The 22,155-nt window shown below is 43.8% G+C and overlaps 1 protein-coding gene across 3 annotated transcripts in view; it reads left to right on the plus strand.

Moving 5' to 3' along the window:
* SMOC1 (SPARC related modular calcium binding 1) overlaps positions 1 to 21,434 on the plus strand; it is a 184,405-nt gene extending 162,971 nt beyond the window's left edge. For 2 of the 3 annotated variants that reach the window (XM_067557820.1, XM_067557822.1), the window contains exons 11-13: positions 10,397 to 10,644; positions 14,220 to 14,270; positions 17,524 to 21,434. In XM_067557820.1, coding sequence (XP_067413921.1) covers positions 10,397 to 10,644; positions 14,220 to 14,270; positions 17,524 to 17,540 — 316 coding nt within the window. In that variant the 3' untranslated portion in view covers positions 17,541 to 21,434. The remainder of the gene's footprint in view (positions 1 to 10,396; positions 10,645 to 14,219; positions 14,271 to 17,523) is intronic. The other variant, XM_067557821.1, reaches the window with a different exon arrangement.
* The last annotated feature ends 721 nt before the right edge of the window (positions 21,435 to 22,155 follow it).

The raw sequence follows: 22,155 nt of genomic DNA on the forward strand, positions 1-22,155 counted from the left end.
CCTAATAAAATTCAGATGTGTTCAGGGAGGCTCTGTGGACTAGTGGCTATAACAGGGGACTGAGAAGCAGAATTCTTGGGTTTTCAGTATTGCAAACTCTTGCCATTTCAGCTGGGGCTGTGGGCCCTCTAGCCCTCTTGCTAATTTCAGCCATGCCTGGGGGAAAACCCTTCTGATTGGCTGCTCTTCCCCACCTCCTAGGGAAGAGCAGCCAATCAGTCTGCTGTGGGAGGTAAGCAGAGTTCTTCCCTTCCCTTAGGAATGGAGAGGAATTCTTGGGTAGGTGAGGGGGTGAGAAGGAACAGTTGACACCAGTCTCACAGGAGGGGAAGGAGAGGAGGGAGCAGAAACACTCCAGCAACTCTGCTTCTCCCCCCCCCCCCCCCCCAAAATGGGTCATTCTGCTCTTTGCTCCTTTTGCACCCTGAGAAGGGGGAGAAGGGACCCTGCTGTAACCCCTCAGACCTGGGAGAGAGGAGTGAAGACCCCCTGGAGCTGCAGGAGGAGCACAGGTGCTGCAAGGGGGGGGGGCCATCAGCAGAACAGGTGTGAGGAGGAGCAGAGTGAATTGCTGGCCTGGGAGATGGCAGATGTGGGGCACAGAATGAAATAACTTTGGGGAGAAGCTGGAAGCTGTGCGCCAACAGGCAGCCCGTGAGAGCTCCTGCAGATGAGGTCAACATCACCTCACTGTGTACATTTGGGGGAGCTGACAACACATGGGCACTGGAGGGTGGGCAGGGGGAGTTCAAACCTCAAAAGACAGGCCAAAATCCCCAATACAATCTCTTAAATAAATCTCATGATTTTTGAACTTCTGAGGTTGGCTTCATGGGTTTCTGTTTCCAGCTCTTCCAGGGCTTGTGTGTGAGATGTCAGGAGCCTTTTAACTTCTCCGTGCCTCTGGTTGTCCCTCTGTAAAGTGGGATAGCAACACTGTCCTGCCTCACAGGAACGTTGTGAGGATTCATACGTTGATGTTAGTAAGGTTTTGGTGTGTACAAAGACAAAGGATTATTATTCTGGTTTGTGTGATCTGTTGGAGATCACTGAAGTGTTTAATGCCAGCAGAAAGGTGTGCATGTTGAAGCATTTAGACGTGTGCATGACAGATCTACACATATGCGGGTGTTTTATTTAGGGTAGTCACTCTGGCATACCCTCTTACTCCAGAGAAAGTGAGAGCCATGCATGTGTTTGATGTTGGAGGGCCAATGAGCAAGTGTCCCAGGCTTTTACGTTTTAAGATACTAAAGGGAGCAGAATGGTCTTTAATTGCCTGACATAAATATTTCTGAAGGTTGCAGCTTATGCTCTGTTGTTCTCGGTGTTGATATTTGTGCATCGATATCTATTTAAAGTCTGCTGAATCACTGTAGTGGCTGAGGGCCCATGAACTGATACCGTACAATCCATGAGGTACCGGTATGACTAGCATATCAGAATGCATACAAACAGAAGGAAAAATGTTAAATACACTAGAGTGGAAATGCATTGTGTCCTTCCTAGCTATAAGTACTTCAAATGTCAATTTTTGTGACATTCGCATGGTACAAAAACAGTAAATGTGGATAAAGAAAAGCCCTAGAGAATATCTTTTATTTATTTAGCATCCCTTTTGGATTTGAGTGTCTGTGTCAATGTAATTAGCACTGTTGCAAATAAGCTGACCATAAAGCAGTATTGTTGGGAGGAGAGAAGTCCATAAGAACCATGTATCCTTCTAAAAACCTAGCAACTTACTTCCAAAATTCCCAAAACATTGTGTATTTCTAAAGTTTTAATAGGGCCTTTCTGGCAGCATCCTTCACTACCTTGCTCTTCACAATCTTCATGTTGATTTATTTCAAGCTACAGGGTCAACAGCCAATGCGCAAGGGGAAAAATAAATCTTTCAGCAGCCCATTCCATGTGAGGCAAATTGCTCCACCACCCGAATATTTTGCATGCCTGCCGCCCTAATTAAATGCAAGAAACTCTTCTGGCATAAACTTCCACATGTACCAATTACTCAGGCCATCTCCAAAAGTGTCAAACCTTTCCATCCTCCATCATACCCCACCCTCCTAGTGCCATATGTCTTGCAGAGAAAGCATCTTCGTAATCGGAGACTTTTAAGTAGTGTATTGGTACAATTTCTGGTGTGGGTCTCTGAGTCTGCAGTTATGCAGCTGCCTTAGTGCAGCAAGTGCCGCTGTCCAGGCCTCCCGGGGGAAAAAATTCTAATACACTTCACAAATTTCTAAAGATTACCTCAAATTATTCTTTTACTCTCAGTAATGTTTAATCTCCAAGGCCCAACTTCTCACCAGTGCTAGAAACTAAAGGTTTATCCTAGTAGTAGAAAGAGGCATTCCTAATTCTCCAAAAGGCTAAAACACTCATTTCTAGCTCTGACAATCTGTGATGTTTGATTTATGAGATACTGGACCAAAACCTTGCCACTGGGCCCATAATAAATGTTGTTTCTGCACTTCTCTGACCAGGGAGGGCGCATCTGGGAGGAAAGAAGAAAAATTGGGGGTGGGGTGTCTTTTTGTCAGCAGAGGTGATCAAAGTTGTGAGACAAATTGCATTTCCTGGGGGGCTACTACCACCTGTATTATTACTATAGCAGCCAGAACCACTCAAGCTAAGCTTGATCAACAGGTTCCGTTCTAGCACTCTTTCCTGCTTTTGCAGAACTTTCTGGAACTTTCATCTTTCAGCTGAAATTTCCAGTGCTTGCTGTTTGTCCAAATGAGCTGCCTCCACTTCTGCCTTCTTTCTTCTTCTTTTTTTTTTTTTTTTTTAAGTTTGAGCAAAAATAGCCAGTGCACTGAAGCCAAACATAAAATTATTGATAACATTTGTAGATGATGCAAGAATTGGTAGAGTGGTAAAAGATGGTGAGGACAGGGCGGTTCTTCCAAGTTGAGCTGGGCAGGAAATAGTTTTCTCATCCCATTGAAACGTTTGAGATTTCAAAAATTTTCCTGTTCAGCATCAGGACTTTTAAATTTTTTTTTTTTTAATTGAAAAAGAGAGAGAAAGCAAAGAAAGAGCCCAATGGTTAGGGCACGCACCTGGGATGTGGGAGACCAAATTTCATGTCCCACCTCTGCCTGATTCAGACCAAGGGTGTGAACCTTGGTTTCCCACATCCCCAGTGAGTACCTTGACTATTGGCTATTCGGGAGATGGGGTGTTTTCTCTGAGCAGTAATTCCGTCCTAGATCTGAGAAACTTTGCTCAATGATAGCTATATGAAAACTGGTATGTTCCCTAAAAAAATTTCAGTGAATTGGCATTTTCTGAGGAAAAAAGGTTTCACTGAAAATGTCCTGATCAATTCCAATGCAGGGTAATTTGTATCATTAATTGTTTAAACTGGACCCTGGCATTTTAATGCAGCCAAATGTGAAGTCAGTATCCAGGAACAAATAATACAGGCCAGGCCGACAGAATGGGGGGACTGTATCTTGGAAAGCAGTGATTCTGGAAAAGATTTAGGGGACATAATGGACAAGCAACTGAACAAGAGCTCCCTTTGCAATGCTGTGGCAAGAAGGGCCAATGTTCTCTTTGGATGTATAAACAGGATAGTAGTGAGTAGGAGTAGAAAGGAAACACTACCTCTATATGTGACACTGGTGAGAAAGACACTGGAACACTGTGCATAGTTCTGGTGTCCTCTGGTTTTTCCACAATTTGTTTTAAAAAGTGAAGTTGCAGGAAAAAAGCCACAAAAATGAGTTGAGAACTGGGAAAAAAAATGCCTTTCAGTGAGAGAATTAGGGAGCTCAATCTGCTTAGCTTATTTAAAAGAAGATCAAGAGGTGACTTACATATGGTGTATATGTACCTTTTTGGTGAGAACATGTCAGGTACTAAAGGGCTCTTTAATCTAGCAGAGAAAGGCATAAGAACCACCAATGGCTGGAAGTTGAAGCCAGGTAAATTCAAATTAGAAATGAGGCACAGTTTTTTTTAACAGTGAGTGTGGCTGACCATTGGAACAACTGACCAGAGGAAATGGTGGATTCTCCATTTCTTGGAGTCTTTAAATGAAAACTGGATACCCTTCTGAAGACATGCTTCAGTCAAACACAAGTTATTGGGCTCAGTAAAGGGATATGTGTGAAATTTAATGGCCTGTGGTGTACAGAAGGTAAGACTAGATGATGGGTTCCCAAACAGGTACGAGAGATGTCTCCTGGGGGTATGTGGGAGAAATTGTGTAATGGTGGATTTTATTTATTAATCTTATTTATTGCATTTTCATGATAGGCTACTCCGGCGAAGCTTTAAAACTCTGGGAATTAGTTATACAAAATACGAGAGTTAATTTACTTCAAGCTGCATCAATGAGAATATAGACACACAGAGACGCTGATGTACAGAGCTCTGACCTCCAGTCACTGTACAGCATGGGGTCAGTTGCCCAGCAAATGTCCAGTCTAACTTAGCTCAGAAATTAGGGTTTTTGTTGTTGTTGTTGTTGTATACGTCACACTATAGCTATATCTGTACATAATGGTGAAATATGGACAGATAGCTAAAGACTGGTAGTGTTAAGAAGAACACACAAAGTATCAATGATGAGAAGGGTAGGGTACGTGGGCAGCTGGTAGATCTGGAAGACGGTATGCAATAAAGAAAGTTTGGTAACCTCTGGACTAGATGATTTAATGGACCCTTCTGGTCTTAAACCTGTGAATCTCAGAGTATGATGAGAATGAGGAGAAGCAAGAATTTCTTAATCTTTCACATTCTTTAATGCCACAAAACCATTCAAGTGGCTTCGCATTTAATTTCCTTCTTTGTACTTTTCTGAGATGGGAAAGACACAGAAAAGGAGAATTGCATTTAAAACATAGGTAGAGTTGTGCTAAAGTGCACTCGTCTATACTAAATCTAGCTGCAGAACTTTGGAATTGTGCAACGCTCTAGTACTCCAGGCAATGTTAGTAAAAACCTGGTAACACCTTTTATTACTGGACATGCAGAAAAGCAAATTTATAATCTTCATAACTCTCACAGCAGTGCAAGTGAAATCAAACCTTACCGTCTCCTTCCCCCTAGCCCAACTTCACATAACTGGCAAGTAGCTAAATAGATTTTATTCAAACTTTCAACATAGAACATCTCTGGTAAAATGCATTTCTAATTTTAGGTCTGGTCATATTCTGTTACTGTACGGTTCCAAAGTAATTCAAGGTATAGTTAACAGAGAATTGGCTTATTATCCTGAATTTGGTGCCCTTTTGAAAAAATATCCACAGGTTAAGTAATAAAAAAATAAATAAATATACACAAAAGCTTCTGTTTTTTATTTAAATTATTACACTTGGCTAATTTGGGGTACATTCTAATCTATGATTAATTGTGCAGGAGTCAGCCCCATCCATTTAGTGCAGTAATTAAGATTCCAAAATAGACCTAGGGGACCTTACCTGGATTTCCCTATTCTAACGGCGGTTTGTTTCTTAGTTCTGTGGTAGAGAACTAACTTTAAAAAATAAACGTTAAATATCACAATGTGTGTGCTGTCACTTATTAACAATTTTGCTGGCTGTGTAACTTCCTGGGAAACTTTAGATTAGGAGGCAGGTTTCATGAGCTTCCCTCATGGCACGGCACAGCACAGCAAATGTGTCCCTTCGTTTTAAGTTACCAGTCACACCCTGTGAAAGAGTTCTGAAGATTTCTTTCAGAAATCACCCTTGAGGATTCCCCTTTGTGCTCCAGACAAGGAATTTGGAGCAAGCAAAGAAAAAGTGAGAACATCTCCAGTGTATTCTGAAGTTAAACCATATTTTAACAAAGGCTAGTGTTTTCAAAGGAGTGCAAGGGATTTAGAGGTCCATCTCCTATTGAATTTCAGTGGGAGTTGTATGCCAAACTCCCTTTAGGCTCATTTAGAAATTCCAGCCTAAAGAAAGATACAAGATTAAAATACCATAAGGAGGTGGCTCTTTGAAAGTGACTGGTGGGCATTTTTCACCCACCCTCCCCCAAATCCCATGCTTTTCTGGGGAAAAAAAGTTAAGAATATATATTGCATGTATAATTTCAGGTGATTGGTTTGGGTTTAGGGTAGGCAGAGGTAGGGGTAAAAACTAGGTTTATAGAAGCAAGAGAACTTCAATTTTAACCAAGAAAGAGTTGTGTGTGTGTCTCCATATTGAGTTTGGACTGTGTCTGGTAGCCTTTTATTTAGACTGAAAACAGCTTATTTTGATGTTAGCTTGTTGGTTCCTTTGGTTGGGGAAAAGGAAACTGAGAAAACAAGTATGTGACCCTGTCACAATTTAATATGCTCCTCCATTCAAGCCCCATACCATAGTTAAGTACTTTAACTTTAGGACAAAGAAAAAAAATAAAAGGAAACAAAGAAATAGAAGCAAAGTGAGGACAGTTATGAATTTAATCTCAGGTTATTAAACTCCTTCCTGTCCCATCCCTCTACTCTTCCTTTTGGGCATCCATCTAGACAGCAGTTCTCACAGGCGTTGACAGGCTGGCGGAGGCTATCCTAGTAATTCTTTAGTTGCACCCATGTCCATCCTTTTCGTCAGCAACAGCACAAACCAGGTATGAATGATTGCAAGAAAATTCCAGGATTAGTTCTTAAAACCCTCTTGATGACTGTGCGCATCCTTATCCTATGAGATGGAAGCTGAATTAATTATGGCTCCTCCTCTTCTGAACTCTACCAGCAGCCTTGCATTCCTCCCCACTTCTTCCTCCCAGCTTGCATGGGACTAGAATAACTTCCTCTGATTTATAGTCAGTAGCCTGTGTATGCACCTGTGGACTTAGTGGTACTGCTCTAGTCACATCTCTCCATCCTGAGCTGTTATCATTGCCAAAAAACTTGAACAAAAAGGGGGAGGTTTCTTAATAGGTTTCAGTGGGGTACATGCTGTATACCCCAAAGTGTACACAACATTTAGTTTCCTTTATGCACAGTTTCTCCTGGTGACAGGAAAGGGGTTTTGTTCTTGATCAGGATTTATGCAAACACAATATTAAAGTAGGTCTCTGTCTAACTACAGTCCTTTTGTATTAGACATAGACATATACATTACATTAGTCATGCCAGTTGTGTATCGTGCTTGCCTGCCTTTGGAGAAGATGGGCATGCTGTGAGTGAGTGGGAAGCAATGTGTCAGATTTCAATTTACTAGCTACATCCTCTCTTACATCCTTTCTCTGATCTACACCCACTGTAATCCTATGGGAGATGATGAGATTGCACATAGTATAAATAAATGCAGGCTGTGGTCCTGATGTGAGTGATAACTGACGCTGCCATTCTCCACATTGTCCCCCATCCCTCTCCAGCCGCATTCACTCTTTGCATCTTGCTAGCAGGACAGACTATGTGGCTCTGGGGGCTTAAAGATGTTTTAGATTGTGCAGACATCAGTTCAGAAAATCTGTCCTTTTGAAATCATTTCAAGTTGTTCCTACCTGCTCGGCTTCAGAGTTCAGTACAATCACTTAAAAACACACCTACATACTTACATAACCTCTTTGTTTTGTAGTCTGTGTGCCAGTTTAACCCAATAGCATCAAAGTGTTCTACAGAAGTATACAGCAATCGTAACAATACTTTGCTCTTATGTAGCCAGGAATCTTTCAGCCAGGAATCTCAAAGCCCTTGCAAGCTAACAAATTAATCCTCTCTCTCCCTTCCCTTTGATGTGGATGTTCTCCCCATTTTATAGCTGGAGCAATCAAGATGTAGTTAAGGAAAATGATTTGTTTAAAGCCATATAGTGAATGTGTGGGGGAGCTGGGATTGGAACCCGGGAATCCTGCTTCCCAGTTCTGAACTTTGACCTTTTAGACCAGGATCCCATTGTATACCATTAGTATGTACATATTTATTAGTACAGTGGATGCAAAAGTAAACCAATCTCTCCAAAATGATGAAGTACACAACATCCCTCTTTTGAAGACCTGCTTTTATTGGAAGGCTTAACTGTATGTGGGAGGGGCTGTTGCAGTTTTTTTATTTGTCTGAATTATTAATCATCATTGCCATATGGGTTGCTTCACCTCATAGCGTTAAAGAGCACAGTCAAGAGAGAGGCAAGCATGGGTCTGATGTGGTCAATGAGAGAAAGCTGAGGAGACCATCCATACTGTGCGCATGACTTGTTTTTGTTTTGAGTTTTTTGGCGTAATTTTGTTTTCCCTGATCTTACTCAAGGAGTTACTGCCCCTTTCCAAGAGAATTGGAATATTCAGTGGGCCTTTCATGTAACTAGTATTAGCAGGAGGAGTTGTCTTGCTGAGATGCATCACCTTGTTGAGCAGCTGACATTGTTCTCACTCAGTCTCCTCTACTCTTTGATGGATTGGATCAAGAGAGAAGCAGCTCAGCAAAGGCCTTTGCTTCCAAATGCTGATCTGAACTCTCTCTCTTTAGTGGTGGGACTAGAGGGGCAGCAGAATGTCCATCCTCTGAAATTTGCTAGTCTGTCCCGTGACCTGTGAGTCATGTGCTTGCAGGACAATTCTAGTCCCAGATATAGTTCAGCTGTTGCAATGTAGTGACTTTGCATCAAAATGCAGCCTCAAAACAGGGAAGCATAACAATGATACGAGATCACATAAAGCCATGTTACACTGGTGTTAGCATGAGCATCTTTGTGTGAAAACCGTCTCATGATATTGAGACGTGTCACAAGCTCAGCCTTTTATTGTACTGTTTAATGGAATAGCAAACCAAGAATACACTGAACATTGAACTGAGATATTTAAGGGAGCTCCCTAAGTCTCTTCTGATCCATTCTCTCTTCAAATGGCCCATGTCCCTGCAGTCAGTGGCAGGTTACCGTCTTGGTAACTCCACCACACTGCAATTTTCAGTACAAGCACCTACATTAGCTGGAGTGATTGTTTTTTATTTAACCTAGCCCTAGAGTTTGATGTGTTTATATTAACCCTGAGAACACCAGTGGCTGTACCTGTCCTCCATGTTCTTTACCAAGGTATTGGAGATAGTTGTATTTCCCATTCCCTCTCTCTGTCTATCCCTTCTCCACCAAAAGGAGCCCTTCCTCCTCGCACACTTCTTCCTATCTTTCTTGAACACGGGGAGACTTCTTCCCTGCCTGGGCTCCTGCCCCTACTGAGTGCCACCATGTGTCCTTCCAGCAGAGAGAGCGAGAGAGAGAACCTCTCATTCCCATTCCGTCTCCTCTCGGCCACTGCTCTTGGTTCTGTACCATGTGGTCCCCAACCTCCACTTCTGCCATGAGCCACCTCAGCCCTGCTAGTTCTGGCCTTACAAAGAGTTTGGGAAAGAGCAGCCGGCGGGCTGATGTCAGTGGGTAAGGGAAGTGTTCATGCAGGTAGGCGGTACGGACAGCTGGGACTCATTCTAGTCCGGCATCTGAGTCCTAGCTCCCTAGCCCAGCAACCAAAATACCTCTCTCCTCCCATTTGTTCCCTCGTGCCTTGGAAATCAGCCAGTCCAAAAGGGGAAAGCACCAGTGACCACATTCACAAATGCACGTCACAAGGTCTAGGTTGTGTTTTCTCCTTCCCCGTCAACCTGTCCCTCGTGCAGAGATTCAAGGCTCTGAAAAATCAAGACTGCCCCTTACCTTCATGATGCTATCTTTGATTTGTGACGTTTCCCTGCAGCTGTATTGCAAAGTGCCTTAAAACAATGTGAAAGCAGATTTAAAAAAAAAATGCGGCGAATAAAACATGGGTGGTGAGAGCACATAAATAGACCCAGCAAAATTATCCAAAGACTTTTTTTCAAATAAATAAATAAAGGCATCTTGCATGAAATGAATTAGAGGAGCTGGATCCTGTCCCTAATGGTTGGGATCCACATCATAAAAACCACTGTCGCACTCAGCACTGATTGTCCCCCTGGCTGGCAGCCTCAGCCGAGAGACCAAGGACTAAATGGGCCATGAAGACTGAACTGCAGTTTCACACCCAGGATAAGGCTGGGCCACACTGATTGGAGGAAAGTGATAGGGGAGTTTGTATTGCTGCTGCCCATGTTGTACCTGCTTGGTTGATACAGAAAGGGCGTCAGTCATTAGGGCTGTCCATCTGGTATCTTTCACTGGTGCTCGAATCCATTCTTTTTCTGTTTAAAAAGATTTTTAATGCCTCTCCCAAACCAGCCTTGGTCCATGAAACTTAATTATAGAGGGAGGAGCTCCTCTGTGACCATAGGTCTCAAAACGTTTACCCATGGTACGCTAGAAATAACAGCCTCCCAGACCAGGAGGAATGTGTGTTTCATCTGATCATAGGAGGCAAAGTACGATACAGGTTGTCATAAGCTCAGCAGGGGATGTGGCCATGCACAAAGGTACTTACAGTCATTAATGAGGTCATCCCGGTTCGGGGGCCTGTGTATTTTGTTTTCTAGGTTCTCTGAGCCGGATCCCAGCCACACGCTAGAGGAGCGGGTGGTGCACTGGTACTTCAGCCAGCTGGACAACAATAGCAGCAATGACATCAGCAAGCGGGAGATGAAGCCCTTCAAGCGTTATGTGAAGAAGAAAGCCAAGCCCAAGAAATGTGCCCGACGTTTCGCTGACTACTGTGACCTCAACAAGGACAAGTCTATCTCGCTGCCAGAACTGAAGGGGTGCTTGGGAGTCAGCAAGGAAGGAGGTGAGCCCTTTTCCTTTCCTTTCGGAAAACAAAATCAGCAGCATGACCTTGAACTTTTGAGCTGCTCAACTTACAAGCAAAAAGATGTGCGTGTCTAATGGCGCGCCCTGCAAACTCACTTTGTTCTTGCTGTTTTATTATGTTACTCATTATTTGTTTTGTGATAGCACTTCAGGAAGGAAGGGGCATGGCCAGTGGGGTTCACCCCAGGAAATTCTGTAGGCCTAACATGCTGTGTAGGGCATACAGGACCCTAGGCTACAATTCTAGCTCACGGACTAAGCTATCATGTAGGTGTGGGTGGGTGCACGCACACCCTTCTACCGGTCAGACCCATCTTCAATGTCCCGTGCAAAGCTCATTTACGCAGGTGTAGCACTGGGTTGGGAGGGAGGTTACATTTGGCTGTTAGCATCTTAATATTAATGTTGCATTTTCTATGTGCATAACAAACCATTAATGGACGTAAGCCTGTAACATCACAGGTCTGCAGGAATAAAGCAACTGGCTTCCCTAGCTTAGTGACAGCTTTTCCCTACTCCCCAATTACTTGCTGTGGAATAATAATAATAGTAATTGTACCCCTTAATTTTATTACCACTTTCTGATTAAGATTAGTGTGCAAAATCAGTATTAGTATCATCTGGCTTTAGAATGGGCTTGGCTTTAATCTGCTATCCAGGCCACCAGGCCCTCTAGAGGTTTAGTCTGGGGGTTGGGAGACCAAGAAGGATGGAATAAAACAGGAGCATCCTTGCTTTGCCAGTGAGGGAAATACAGCAACGACTAAAAAAAACCTCTGAGACCTGTTGTTGTAAATGTTTGATTGGCAAGCAATACTTACTAAGAGCACATCGGAGCTTTCTGTGGCTTCCCTGGCTGCATGAGGAAGAGACTGTATTTACAGAATGGGGATCCAACTGTGCTGCACTGCCCAACTCTGCATACCTACCCAAGACCAGCCAGGGCCCAGGGATGAAAGAGATGGCATTAAATAACCAATTAAAGAAGCAAAGAGTTTGTGAAGGACTGAAGGGCAGATGGGTTGTCTCTCTCTTCATTGCAGTCTTTCCACTTTAAAAATAGCCAGTAGCTCGTACCCCTCCCCACTCCACCTTTCCCCATCATTGTGTCTACACTGCAGCTGGAAAGAGTAAATTTCAGCTTGAGGAGACATACCCACACTAGCTCTGATCGAGCTAGCGCACTAAAAATAGAAGTGTAGCCTCCATGGCACCAGGGGCTTCCCACCCTGAGTACATGCCTATGGTTTCAGTCAAGATCATACTAAGGGCTGCTAGCCTTTCATGCACTACAGTAGAAAGATCTCTTGTGGCTAAGGAGTGGAGTTGTCAACCCCGGCATTGAGTCTGCCCACCCCATTAGACCTTTCGTATCAATTTACCTGGCGTTTTCCCGCTTATTTTTTTAAAGGTGAGCGGGTTTAAATGAATGTCACCATCAGCAGATTGGCTCCTCAATGGCCGGTTTGAATGCAAAGAGCTGTCTCTAGCATCTCCTTGTTTTATGTGCAAATTCTGCCTGACCTAAGAGGAAGAGCAAACAACCTCTGTAAAAGCAGTTACCCATAGAAGATCGGGGAGAGGGGAAAAAACCTTTCATTTAATGAAGGTTAGCCTTCAGGTTGTTTTCAATCATATTCAAACAGTACAGACTCTCAGAGAAGTGTTTGAAAGTCCCCGGGAAGTTCAGACTATCTGCAGTAGGAGAGCAGACTTGGCTTCTGTGTTCTTGCTCATCAGACTCAGGTGGAATGGTGGGGGGGAGCGTTGCTTTGGGGTACATAGTGTACCTTACTGTTCTACAATGAACAGTGCCTAGGTGGGTACAAAGAGCGATTCTGTGTCTGATTTCCACTAGTGAGAGTTCCAGGGTAAGCTGGTGTATGACAGTGCTTTAAATGAATATGTTAATGGTGGGAGGAATAGGAAGGGTACTTGCTTCTGTAGTACACCCAAAATATTCAGAGGAAAAAAGATAGCATTTCAGAGAGCCAAAACCACTGCAGTTACTGTAGTTTCAAGCAGTCCTGAGAGGCCTCTGCAGGAGGTGGCAGGCAGAAGGTAAAGCCCAGAATCTTATAGAGGTGCTGAATTTTTATTGCCAGGACCCTGAGTAGAGTCCCAGTTAGCTCTGGAAGAATCAACCTTTTGGCAACAGCTGTGCATTTTTTTCTCTACACACTGACACACAGGCAATGAGAGAGGTTAGCTATAACTTCTCTGACCTTGCTAGGACAGGTGGCTGGCACAAAACTGGTGTTCTGAAGGGCTTTAAACAATTTACCACATTTACATAGTTCCTCTTAATAATTATTTTAAAAACCCAACAGGTTTGTATTGAAGGATCTAAGTTAAACTTCACTATCTCACTGACTTTCTCTCTCTCTCTCTCTCTCTCTCCCTCCCCAACCCCCTCCAGTGTCTTCACTCTCTTCATTATACTGCTTGAGCCTCTGTCTCCATAGTTCTCCTGTGCCCTCCTCTCTCCATCTTTCTAAGTGTCTCCTTGTCTTGTCCTTCTCCTGTGCATTCAGGACCAGATTTTCAAATGCTGGCATCCATTTGTGTGGGTGAGAATAATCAAAGCATACCATTTTTTTTTTTTTGCACCTCCACTTTAGATCACGTAGGCGTCAAAGTCCTGGAATTGTGCATGCGTCTGTCTCCAGCCCAGCATGGAAACAAGGAAGCACACTTGCTGGTTCTGGCTGGAAGCCGATGTGCCTGTTTTTCTTAGATTTCCGGACAGCGACCAAAATTGTCAAATATGGGTGCCTAAAATCAGGCACCGAATGACACAGTTAGGCATGTATATGAAAATGGGCTCACTTTCAAAATGTTGTGCACCTGCAGCTCCCACTGAATTCAGTGAGAGTTGCAAGTGCTCAGCACCTTTGAAAATCAGGCCACTTCTCTGTAGGTGCCTGGATATGGATTTAGGTATCCAAGTGTGAACATTTTGGCTAATTTTGTAGACCCAGAGATTCAGATAAGTTTGGGTCATTCGTTCATCTGTCTATCCATCCATGCATCCATTCATCCAGTCTTTCTGAGCACTTTCTAAAACTGTCAATTCATCTGAATGGCCTTATGTGTTTTTCTTCTGTCCTGTTTTCCAGTAGCAGGAAGAAATCTCGGGAACCTCATGTCACTAAGTATCCTTCAGTTCTTATTCCTCTCTGCCCTATTCAGGAGCAGGCAGAGAAGTTTAATTCTGGGATTTTGGGGTTCTTTCCCAACCTGAACATTTGCATTTCATGAGATTCATGCATCACAATCCAGCACCTTTAACATCTACATTTTAATCCAGTTTAAAGTCTCTCTCTCGACGATGATGCAGGCCAGGAATGCGATGCACCGATAGAGATAGGTGTGTAAGTATAAGGGACTTTTGCACAGAACCTGCCTACACTTCTGCATCTAGCTGCAGCCAGTGATAGTCCGTCGTTGTTAGCAGAGCAATCATTGCATTTTCTTAAAACTATCCACAAAATTCAGAAGAATAAAAAATTGCTCCCAGTGCTAGGCAAATACTGTTCTTGGATTTTGCAGGGAGTGCTAGCAGTTTCCCCCATGGAAAAAGACAAGGCATCAACCCTTTCAGTAAGTATTTTGTCTTTTGTTTTTGTTTTCTTCTGTAATGCTCACATACCTCAAAATGTGTGGGTCCCTCCCCATTTTCTTGCCTGACATCTGTCTAGTATGCTGACCTTCCAGTACAGGTTAGGAAACGGAGAGTAGTTAAGACATGGAATTTGGAATCAGGGGGCTTTGAGTTCCATTCCTCACCTCCCACCCCCTTAGCCAACTTGTGTGAGCTTGGGTAATTTTTTTTTTTACTTGAGCATCGGTTTTCCAAACAGGGCTAATAATACCCACTGTTTATAAAATATGTTGTTAAGAAATCTCGAATTTACTTCAGGCCTTAAGCTGCGGTGCTTCCTATTCAAATATATTTACAATTTCCAAAATTCTCAAATTGCATTTCAAAAGCCAGTTGAAGGACACTTCACATAATGAACAAGCTCATGATTCTTTTCGAGAACTAAGAGATGCACATTTCTCACAAATTTGGGTGGTAAAGGTAACTGTGTAGATGTAATAGACTTTTGAAAGATGTTTGACTTAATACGGCACAACATTCTCATTAAAAAAAAAATTAGCGCAATTGAGTATCAATAAAGCACATCTTAAATGGATTAAGAACTGGCTAACTGACATCTACTTTCTGAGATCTGCTAATGTGGAATAGGGCTGTTTCTAGTAGGCTTCCATAAGGATCCGTTCTAGGACTGATTCTATTTGACATTTATCAAAGACCTGGCAGTAAATATAGAATCACTGCTGATAAAATTTGTGGATGACACAGAGATTGGTAGATTGGCAAATAATGATGAGGACCGGACAGTCATACAGAGCGATCTGGATTATTTAGGAAGCTGGGTGCAAGCAAACAAAACGCTTTTTAATACAGCCAAATGCAAGGTCATACATCTAGGAACAAGGACCGCAGTCCCTACCTACAGAATGGAGAACTGTTCATTGGAAAGCAGGGACTCTGAAAAGGATTTAGGGATCATAACAAACAAACAATTCAACATAAACTACCAATGTGACGCTGTGACAAAAAGGGCTAATGTGATCCTTGCATGTATAAACGGGAGTAGTGAGTGGGGAGTATGGAGGTGATTTTACCTTTTGTATACTGCATTGGTGAGACCGATACTGAAATACTGTGCACAGTTCTAATTTCACATTTTAAAAAGGATGTTGAAAAATTGGAGAGGTTGTAGAAAAGCACCACAAAAATTATTTGATGGCTGAAGAAAATACCTTACAATGAGAAACTTAGAGCTCTGTCTGTTTAGCTTAGCAAAAAGAAGACTGAGAGGTCACTTGATTACAGTATACGAGTACGTTCATGGGGCAAAAATGCTGAGTACTAAAGGGCTCTTTAATCAAGTGGAGAAAAGCATAACAAGAACCAATGGCTGGAAGCCGAAGCCAGACAAACTCAGATTGGAAATTAGGCACACATTTTTAACAATGGGGTGATTAACCCTTGGAACATACTACCAGTGGAAGTCGTGCATTTTCTGGCTCTTGATGTCTTCAAGTCAAGACTGGGTGCCTTTTGGGAAGATAACTTGGTCTGACTAAAGCATGTTGAGCTCAATACAAGGATAACTGGGTGAAATGTAAAGGCCTGTGATATACAGGAAGTCAAAGAAGGTGATGAAATGGTCCCTTCTGGCTTTAAAATCTCAATCTATTAAAATAATGGAACAACTTGTAACTCTCGTCCATGGATTGCTGCATTTCTTATGTGTTATCTTGATTTTTGTATCTTAATATTGCCCATGTAACTGGAACCCTTAGCACATCAATTGACAGAAGAATTTTTGTTAAAGTATTTTAACTGATGTTTTCTTTTAATTGCTGTTGCTTGAGAATAGAATAGAAACAGTAGTGGAGGCAAATCAAAATTTCAAACCAGGGCAGTTTTCTAATGAACTATAACTTAAAATATCCCATGAATTTAGTTCAGACTTTGCAGGAACATTCCCCTTTGCCTTCAGGTAACCCTGACAATTTTCAGTCCTCCCCGAGTTCCCTGTTGTATATGTGGAAAATGGCCCCTAAGCCCCCGTTTAGGACAGTGCAACTCCTCTCCAGGACCGGCCACCTCTGCCAGCCAGTACAAAAGGGGACAGAGCCACAGCTCTGCATTCTACCTGCTGCAAACCCTTTGTGTACCCACGCAAGGGCCAGCCCCAGCCTGCTCTAGGCTAACAGGGACAAGGGCCAGTAATGTGAACACTGTGTGCATGCCAGTCTTGGCTAACAGGACAGGAGACGCCACAAGAGATGTACTGCAGAGCAAAATGGGTAACTCCATTTAAGTGAAAGGCTATGTTGTCCCTAGCTCATTTCCAGTTAAGTGAAGCTTTTATTGACACTTGCATCTTTGCTTCCAGTAGCTCTCAACATTGCCCTGTGCTACCCTGTGGGAGATTTCGAATATTAGAGGATTACCGCTGAAGGCACGTGGCAGCAATTTGAAGCCTAAGGCCTTTCATAACAGCAATAGATGTGAACCTCAATACGACTGGCTAAGCAACCCCATTGCTCCCTCACTGCTGTGGCTCTCCTAGATCTTAGCAGAGCTCTGGGGCTTTTCAAGTATTGACATCCCTCCCCTTCCACTGAATCCACGCTCCAAGTTCCTGAAACCCCAGTGTTTGTTTTAGAGCCAAGGCTTCAGCAGCACAGTGGGCTTTGGAGCATGTGGCCCAGGAAAACCTCGAAGTGGGGTTAGCAGAGAGGTTTCTGGGTCCTGCTACTGGAGGGTGAGGGAGGGGCTGCTTTGACTTGCTATTGAATTCGTCTCCTTCTCAGAGACCTGCTTGCTTGATGGGAAGCAGCCCAGCTGGCCACCCTTGGAGATGATTTACACTGGTAGTGCAGTGAGAGCTCCATCCTACACTCATTGGAATCAGTGGGAGTTCTGCTATTTAGTGGAAACAAGATTGGGCCTTAGATAGAAGAGAGAGCGTGGTTGTTTTGCCCAGACCATTCACCCATTTCCTAGGAGGCATGGAGGGAAAGAACAGCAGTGGTTTGTGATTAAAAATACATCAGTTCCTAAAGCTGTGTGTGTGACTCATCCAAAGCTGGCTCTTCCCTAAGGCCCATTAAGACTGACAAGGTTTACTATGAAATCTTTGCCCTCCAGGAGCCTTTAGTGTCATGCAGAGGCTATACAGTACACTTACATCGGTTGTTTGCAATTTTGGTTTTAATGTTGGTTTTCCACTCTTGCCTCCCCCCACCGATATTCTGCCACCCCCTTCAGTAGGACGCCTAGTCTAGAATCAGCTCTGAAGAGAAGACCGGAGGCCACCTGAAGGACGGACAGATGGACACCTTCCTGCCTGCGAGCACGCATGTGGCATTGGCAACATCCGACATAGCAGAAGTGGCACCCAGAATGTTTGCACTTTTTTTTAATGATTGGTTTGTTTTTTTGTTTTCTTTAATGCCATTATCTAATATTGTGGAGAGGGCAGAAAACAAGAGCATGACTTTAAAAAAAACCAAACATTTGGACAGCTACTGACAGCTTAACTTTCTGAGTTCCCTGGGACTTGAGAAGAAAGAGATTTTTATATACTGTATATAAATATATATAAATTGTACAGTTGTCTTGTACAGGGGTGGGAGGCTGCTAAGGGTTAAAGGGACACCTTGGCTTCCGGAATCCAGTAATGTAGTGATGTCTGCAGCCAGATGCTTCTTGGGGGTTACTGAATACACCCAGCTCCTGCTGGAGCTGAGAGTCTTTGAGAGAGCAGAACTCCTTTCCATCAACACACTGCAAAACTGCTGATAAATGAGCAGGACTGGGTGCAAAGTTCGAGCCTGAACCATGGGAAGCACAAATATAGCTCCAGGAGTAGCTGCAGATGGAGGAGTGGTGACCAACAACCCTGTTGCCAATCCAGACAAGGAAGACATGCAGAGCAGCTGACATATCTCGGGAATCTAGTGGCACCAAAAGCACAAAGAGGGTTGCCCATAGTAGAGAGGCTTGGTGTAGGCCCCAGTAGAACCAATGGAGCAAAGGGCAGGCACTGAGGTCATGCATCTTCACGTATCACAGAGTGATCAGGGAAATGCCATATCTTCATATACAGGAATCATACGCAAGACAAAGCAGGAGCTAGCTCTGCAGTTCTCCTGAGCCCCCTTACAGCCTGCTGAGTGCTACCATGGAGAGATGAGAGCACATATTATGTTCACACAGATAGATACAGTAAGAAGCTAGTCCGTGGGAGTCTGGTTTATTTAAAGGTCATCTCTGTAGTGTTGGCCCATGCTCGTTAGGAAGGCATTGTTCATTGCAAACTGAACAATAACTCTTGAACCATGGCTTCCTGTGCTTGCTGTGTGTGAAGCCATAGCTATCTTCCCATGCAGTAGTGTGATGTGCTCGGTTACAATTACCACCTCCCCTGATACTCTGTATTCTGATGTCCCTACTGCAAGCCATAAGGACTCACTCTGTGTTAAAGCAGTGGCACAGGCTCAGATCAAACAGGCTGCTGCTTTCACAGATCAGTGACAGTTTCAGCTGGTGGTGCCTTAGCTAAGGTGATTGTCTTGTTAGTCTGTTAGATACACTTGTAAAGTCTGTGGGTGGACAGAATCATTTCAATCTGTGCATTAGGCACTGGGTACCTGGAGCATGATGGGAAGCAGCAGCACATTCCTGCTTTGTGTATCTCTCGCCTGTTTGACCATGTGCACGTTGTGTGTGTGGAGGGGCAGTATTTACAGCAGGTTCCCAGATGTCAGATACATGTGCTCTCCTCCACTCATATTTAGATCACTGTCTTTGTGCTCCACTTTCGTGCACACCTTCTCTACCGTCTAGGGTTGCCAACTCTTCAGGATTGTCCTGGAATCTCCAGTAATTAAAGATGAATCTTTAATTAAAGATTGTCATGTGATGAAACCCTCAGGAACACGTCCAACCAAAATTGGCAAGCTTACTACCTGCTGTCTGCATTCTGCTGTAGTATGGGGACTTTCTCTCTGGTGACATTGTTATCCATGTACTTTGGCTGTTTTGCTCACAGGGTGGCTTGCTGTGTTGTTGCGTATAATGTAGGGCGCTCTCTCTCTCTCTCATACACACAAGGTGTAATCTACTCTCAGGCTAATGAGAATGGTAAGCAGGCAACAGTTTGTAAGTGTTAGTGTGATCTGAGTTTGAAACATCTCCTGATTTGGACAGTGGCAAAGCTACATGTGCAAGACCATTGAAGTGTCTTGAAATGGATATTGATGGTAGTGCTGGGCATCATGCCATGCTGCTGTAGGGTGACACCAGAACATTGCTTCACAGCAGCATTGTGTTGGCCTTGCATCACACTGGACTTTGTGCTATAGCATACTCCCAGGGCACTGTAATAACATCACTTTGTGACAGCTGTGTGTGCTGAACTTGCATCACAACCCAAATCTCCTGCCATCTCACAACAGCAAGTTCCCACCCCACTTTTCACTAATTAAACATTCAGCGGGAGGAGGGCTGCATGGCAAAAATAAATTGCTAATTGGATTCCAGAGTTTGGGACCTTCCACATGGAGCAGATTTGAAGCTCATCAAAGTGTTTGGTCTGGATTAAAAAAAACCCCAACAAACTCTTGATAAGTGGCTCCCTGAAGCACAAATCTCACAAGCTCATCATAAAGAGGAACCGTTGTGTTTATTGATCAGCAACGCCCATTGCCAGCTTCTCATTGTAAATCACATACATTGTATATCCTTCCCTGCAAGTGCTCTACCAATTGCTTTTCCTTTTTATACACAGGACACTTTTGGGTGGGGATTATGCGTGTGTGGAAATGATTTGGTTTAGTGTATAATGACAAATGTCAATTTCCTCCTCTAATCCTATTGTAGGAATGAAGAATGAACCCAACTTTGTAAAAACTCCTTTTCTTTGTATACTAGTTTTAGGACTGATAAGCTCTGGCTGCTGTTCTCACTTATACCCACAGCCAGCATGAGTAGAAGATTGGATGCCAGGGTGGGGTCTCTCATATGGCCTCTGAGAGGAGCAAACGTTCAGCAGAAGAAGCTGGCTGATAGAGGTGGTCGTTGCCTGTTTGCTCAAGGCAGCCTTGGTGGCTGACTCTCTGCTAAGACTCTCTTCTGCTGGAAATAGATGCTTGGCTACACCTCCTGACAGACGGGTGGCACTAGGTTCTCTGGTGGGAATCGTAGTGCTGCTGCTGAAGGACTCGGGGTGTTGCTGCTAACACTTCTAGTTTCAGTTCCGGGAGAAGTTCCTTCGAGAGCTGTAGCCATTGTGCAGGTTTGATATGGACAACCAAATGACTGTGATTTATGCTGCCGGGCCAGGATAGTCTGTGTGACCTTCCCACACACACAAAGCTAGACAATGTTTATGTTAAATTATGGTCCAGCCATACACAGTCTGTCAAAGCCTCGTGTGCACACAGTAAGGTGAAGCACAAGCCATGCGAGAGACTGCTTGGGGCCCTTTGCAAACCCAGCAACGGAGAGAGTGCTCTGCCTCATTCTCCAGCAGGAATGGAAGGGGAGGCAATGTACTGCTCGATTTCCATTCCATCAGCAGAACCAGGGTGCAAGACAACCCGCTGGCAGATTTCACTTAGGGTCGCACAGATTCTGAGGCTGGCTGTATAAACAGACAATAGCTTGAAGAGGCGCTCAGACTTAACATGCGGCCAATAGGTGTGCACAATTCTTAAGCACCTCTTAGAGAGAAGGGAAGGAGGTCTGACAGCGGGACAAGGGTTGCAGAAGGGTTTACATAGCAATAGGCCAAATGCTGTTCTCATTTACACCAGTGCAACCCCACCGAAGTAGATAGGTCACACTGGGGTACATGAAAGCAAAATTTTGGGCATGTCTCACCTACCCTTGTGAATCTTGCTGAATCTGTTCATTGCTGCTCTAAGTGGTGAAAACAGCCGGGACAAAGGAGAAGAGGCCAAGGGTCCCACAGAGTAAGTCATCTACATCCAGCAATTGACCTGGGGAGGGGGAGATCCTTCTTTGCTCACTGATCCCCAATGAAGTAAATTTGGTATTGACCTTCTCCCCTCCTCTTCTCCCCCCTCCCCACTGCAGCTCTGTTGACAGCATTGTTTGTTAAGAGTGAAAGGCAGCTGGTTGGTTTTGGTTTTGTAATAAAATAGATAAACATTGCTTTGGAGTTTTGTGGTGGCTTCTTTTGGAGCTTTAATTTCCAGAGTTCATCCCCTTCCTCTGTATCACGCCCCGACAGTTGCCTAAGCAGAGCTCTGGGAAATGGGGCAATTTCTATTCTCAGTGATCCACACCCATCCTTGGTTGATTCTGATCCCCATGGGGTGCACCCTCACGTCTCTTTCACGATAAGGGTGAAACACACCCAAGAGCTCAAAGTGAAACTTTGTCAAACGTGCAAGGTTCAGATAGTTGGACAGCAACCCCTTGAATCAGCCCACCAGGATCAAAAGGCTCTGAAGCCTCAACAAGGGGACTGGGTTGAGTGTTGCTGTGTACCTGCTGCTAGTTACCCCATATATTTCAGTTGCACTGTCTGTGTAGTTTATAAAACATTTTGGCCAGGCACTATATTAGCAAGTGTCTTTGCCTAGTGAACTGAACAGCAGAGCAAATACTGCCACCTACAGGTCATGTGCTTTTTCAAGAGTTACCAATGAAAAATGCTTGTGGTCTTAAGGTGTTCATGCATGCTTTCTCCTGCCTTATGAAATGGCTGCATGTTCTCTCGTTTACCAGAAAGCGTGTTTTAATAGTGACTAGTAATAACTTCCTAGCCATTAGTTTGGTAGGACCAGAGAGCCCCGGTTTTCTCTTTCTGCACCCCAGACAGAACATTCAGGCAATGTCCTTAGCAAGATCTCTGCTTCAGGTTCCAGT

The sequence above is a fragment of the Emydura macquarii genome, unplaced genomic scaffold (assembly GCF_026122565.2).
Source record: "Emydura macquarii macquarii isolate MOO-44397 ecotype Brisbane River unplaced genomic scaffold, CSIRO-AGI_Emac_v2 contig_1876, whole genome shotgun sequence".
Classification (NCBI taxonomy): Eukaryota; Metazoa; Chordata; order Testudines; family Chelidae; genus Emydura; species Emydura macquarii.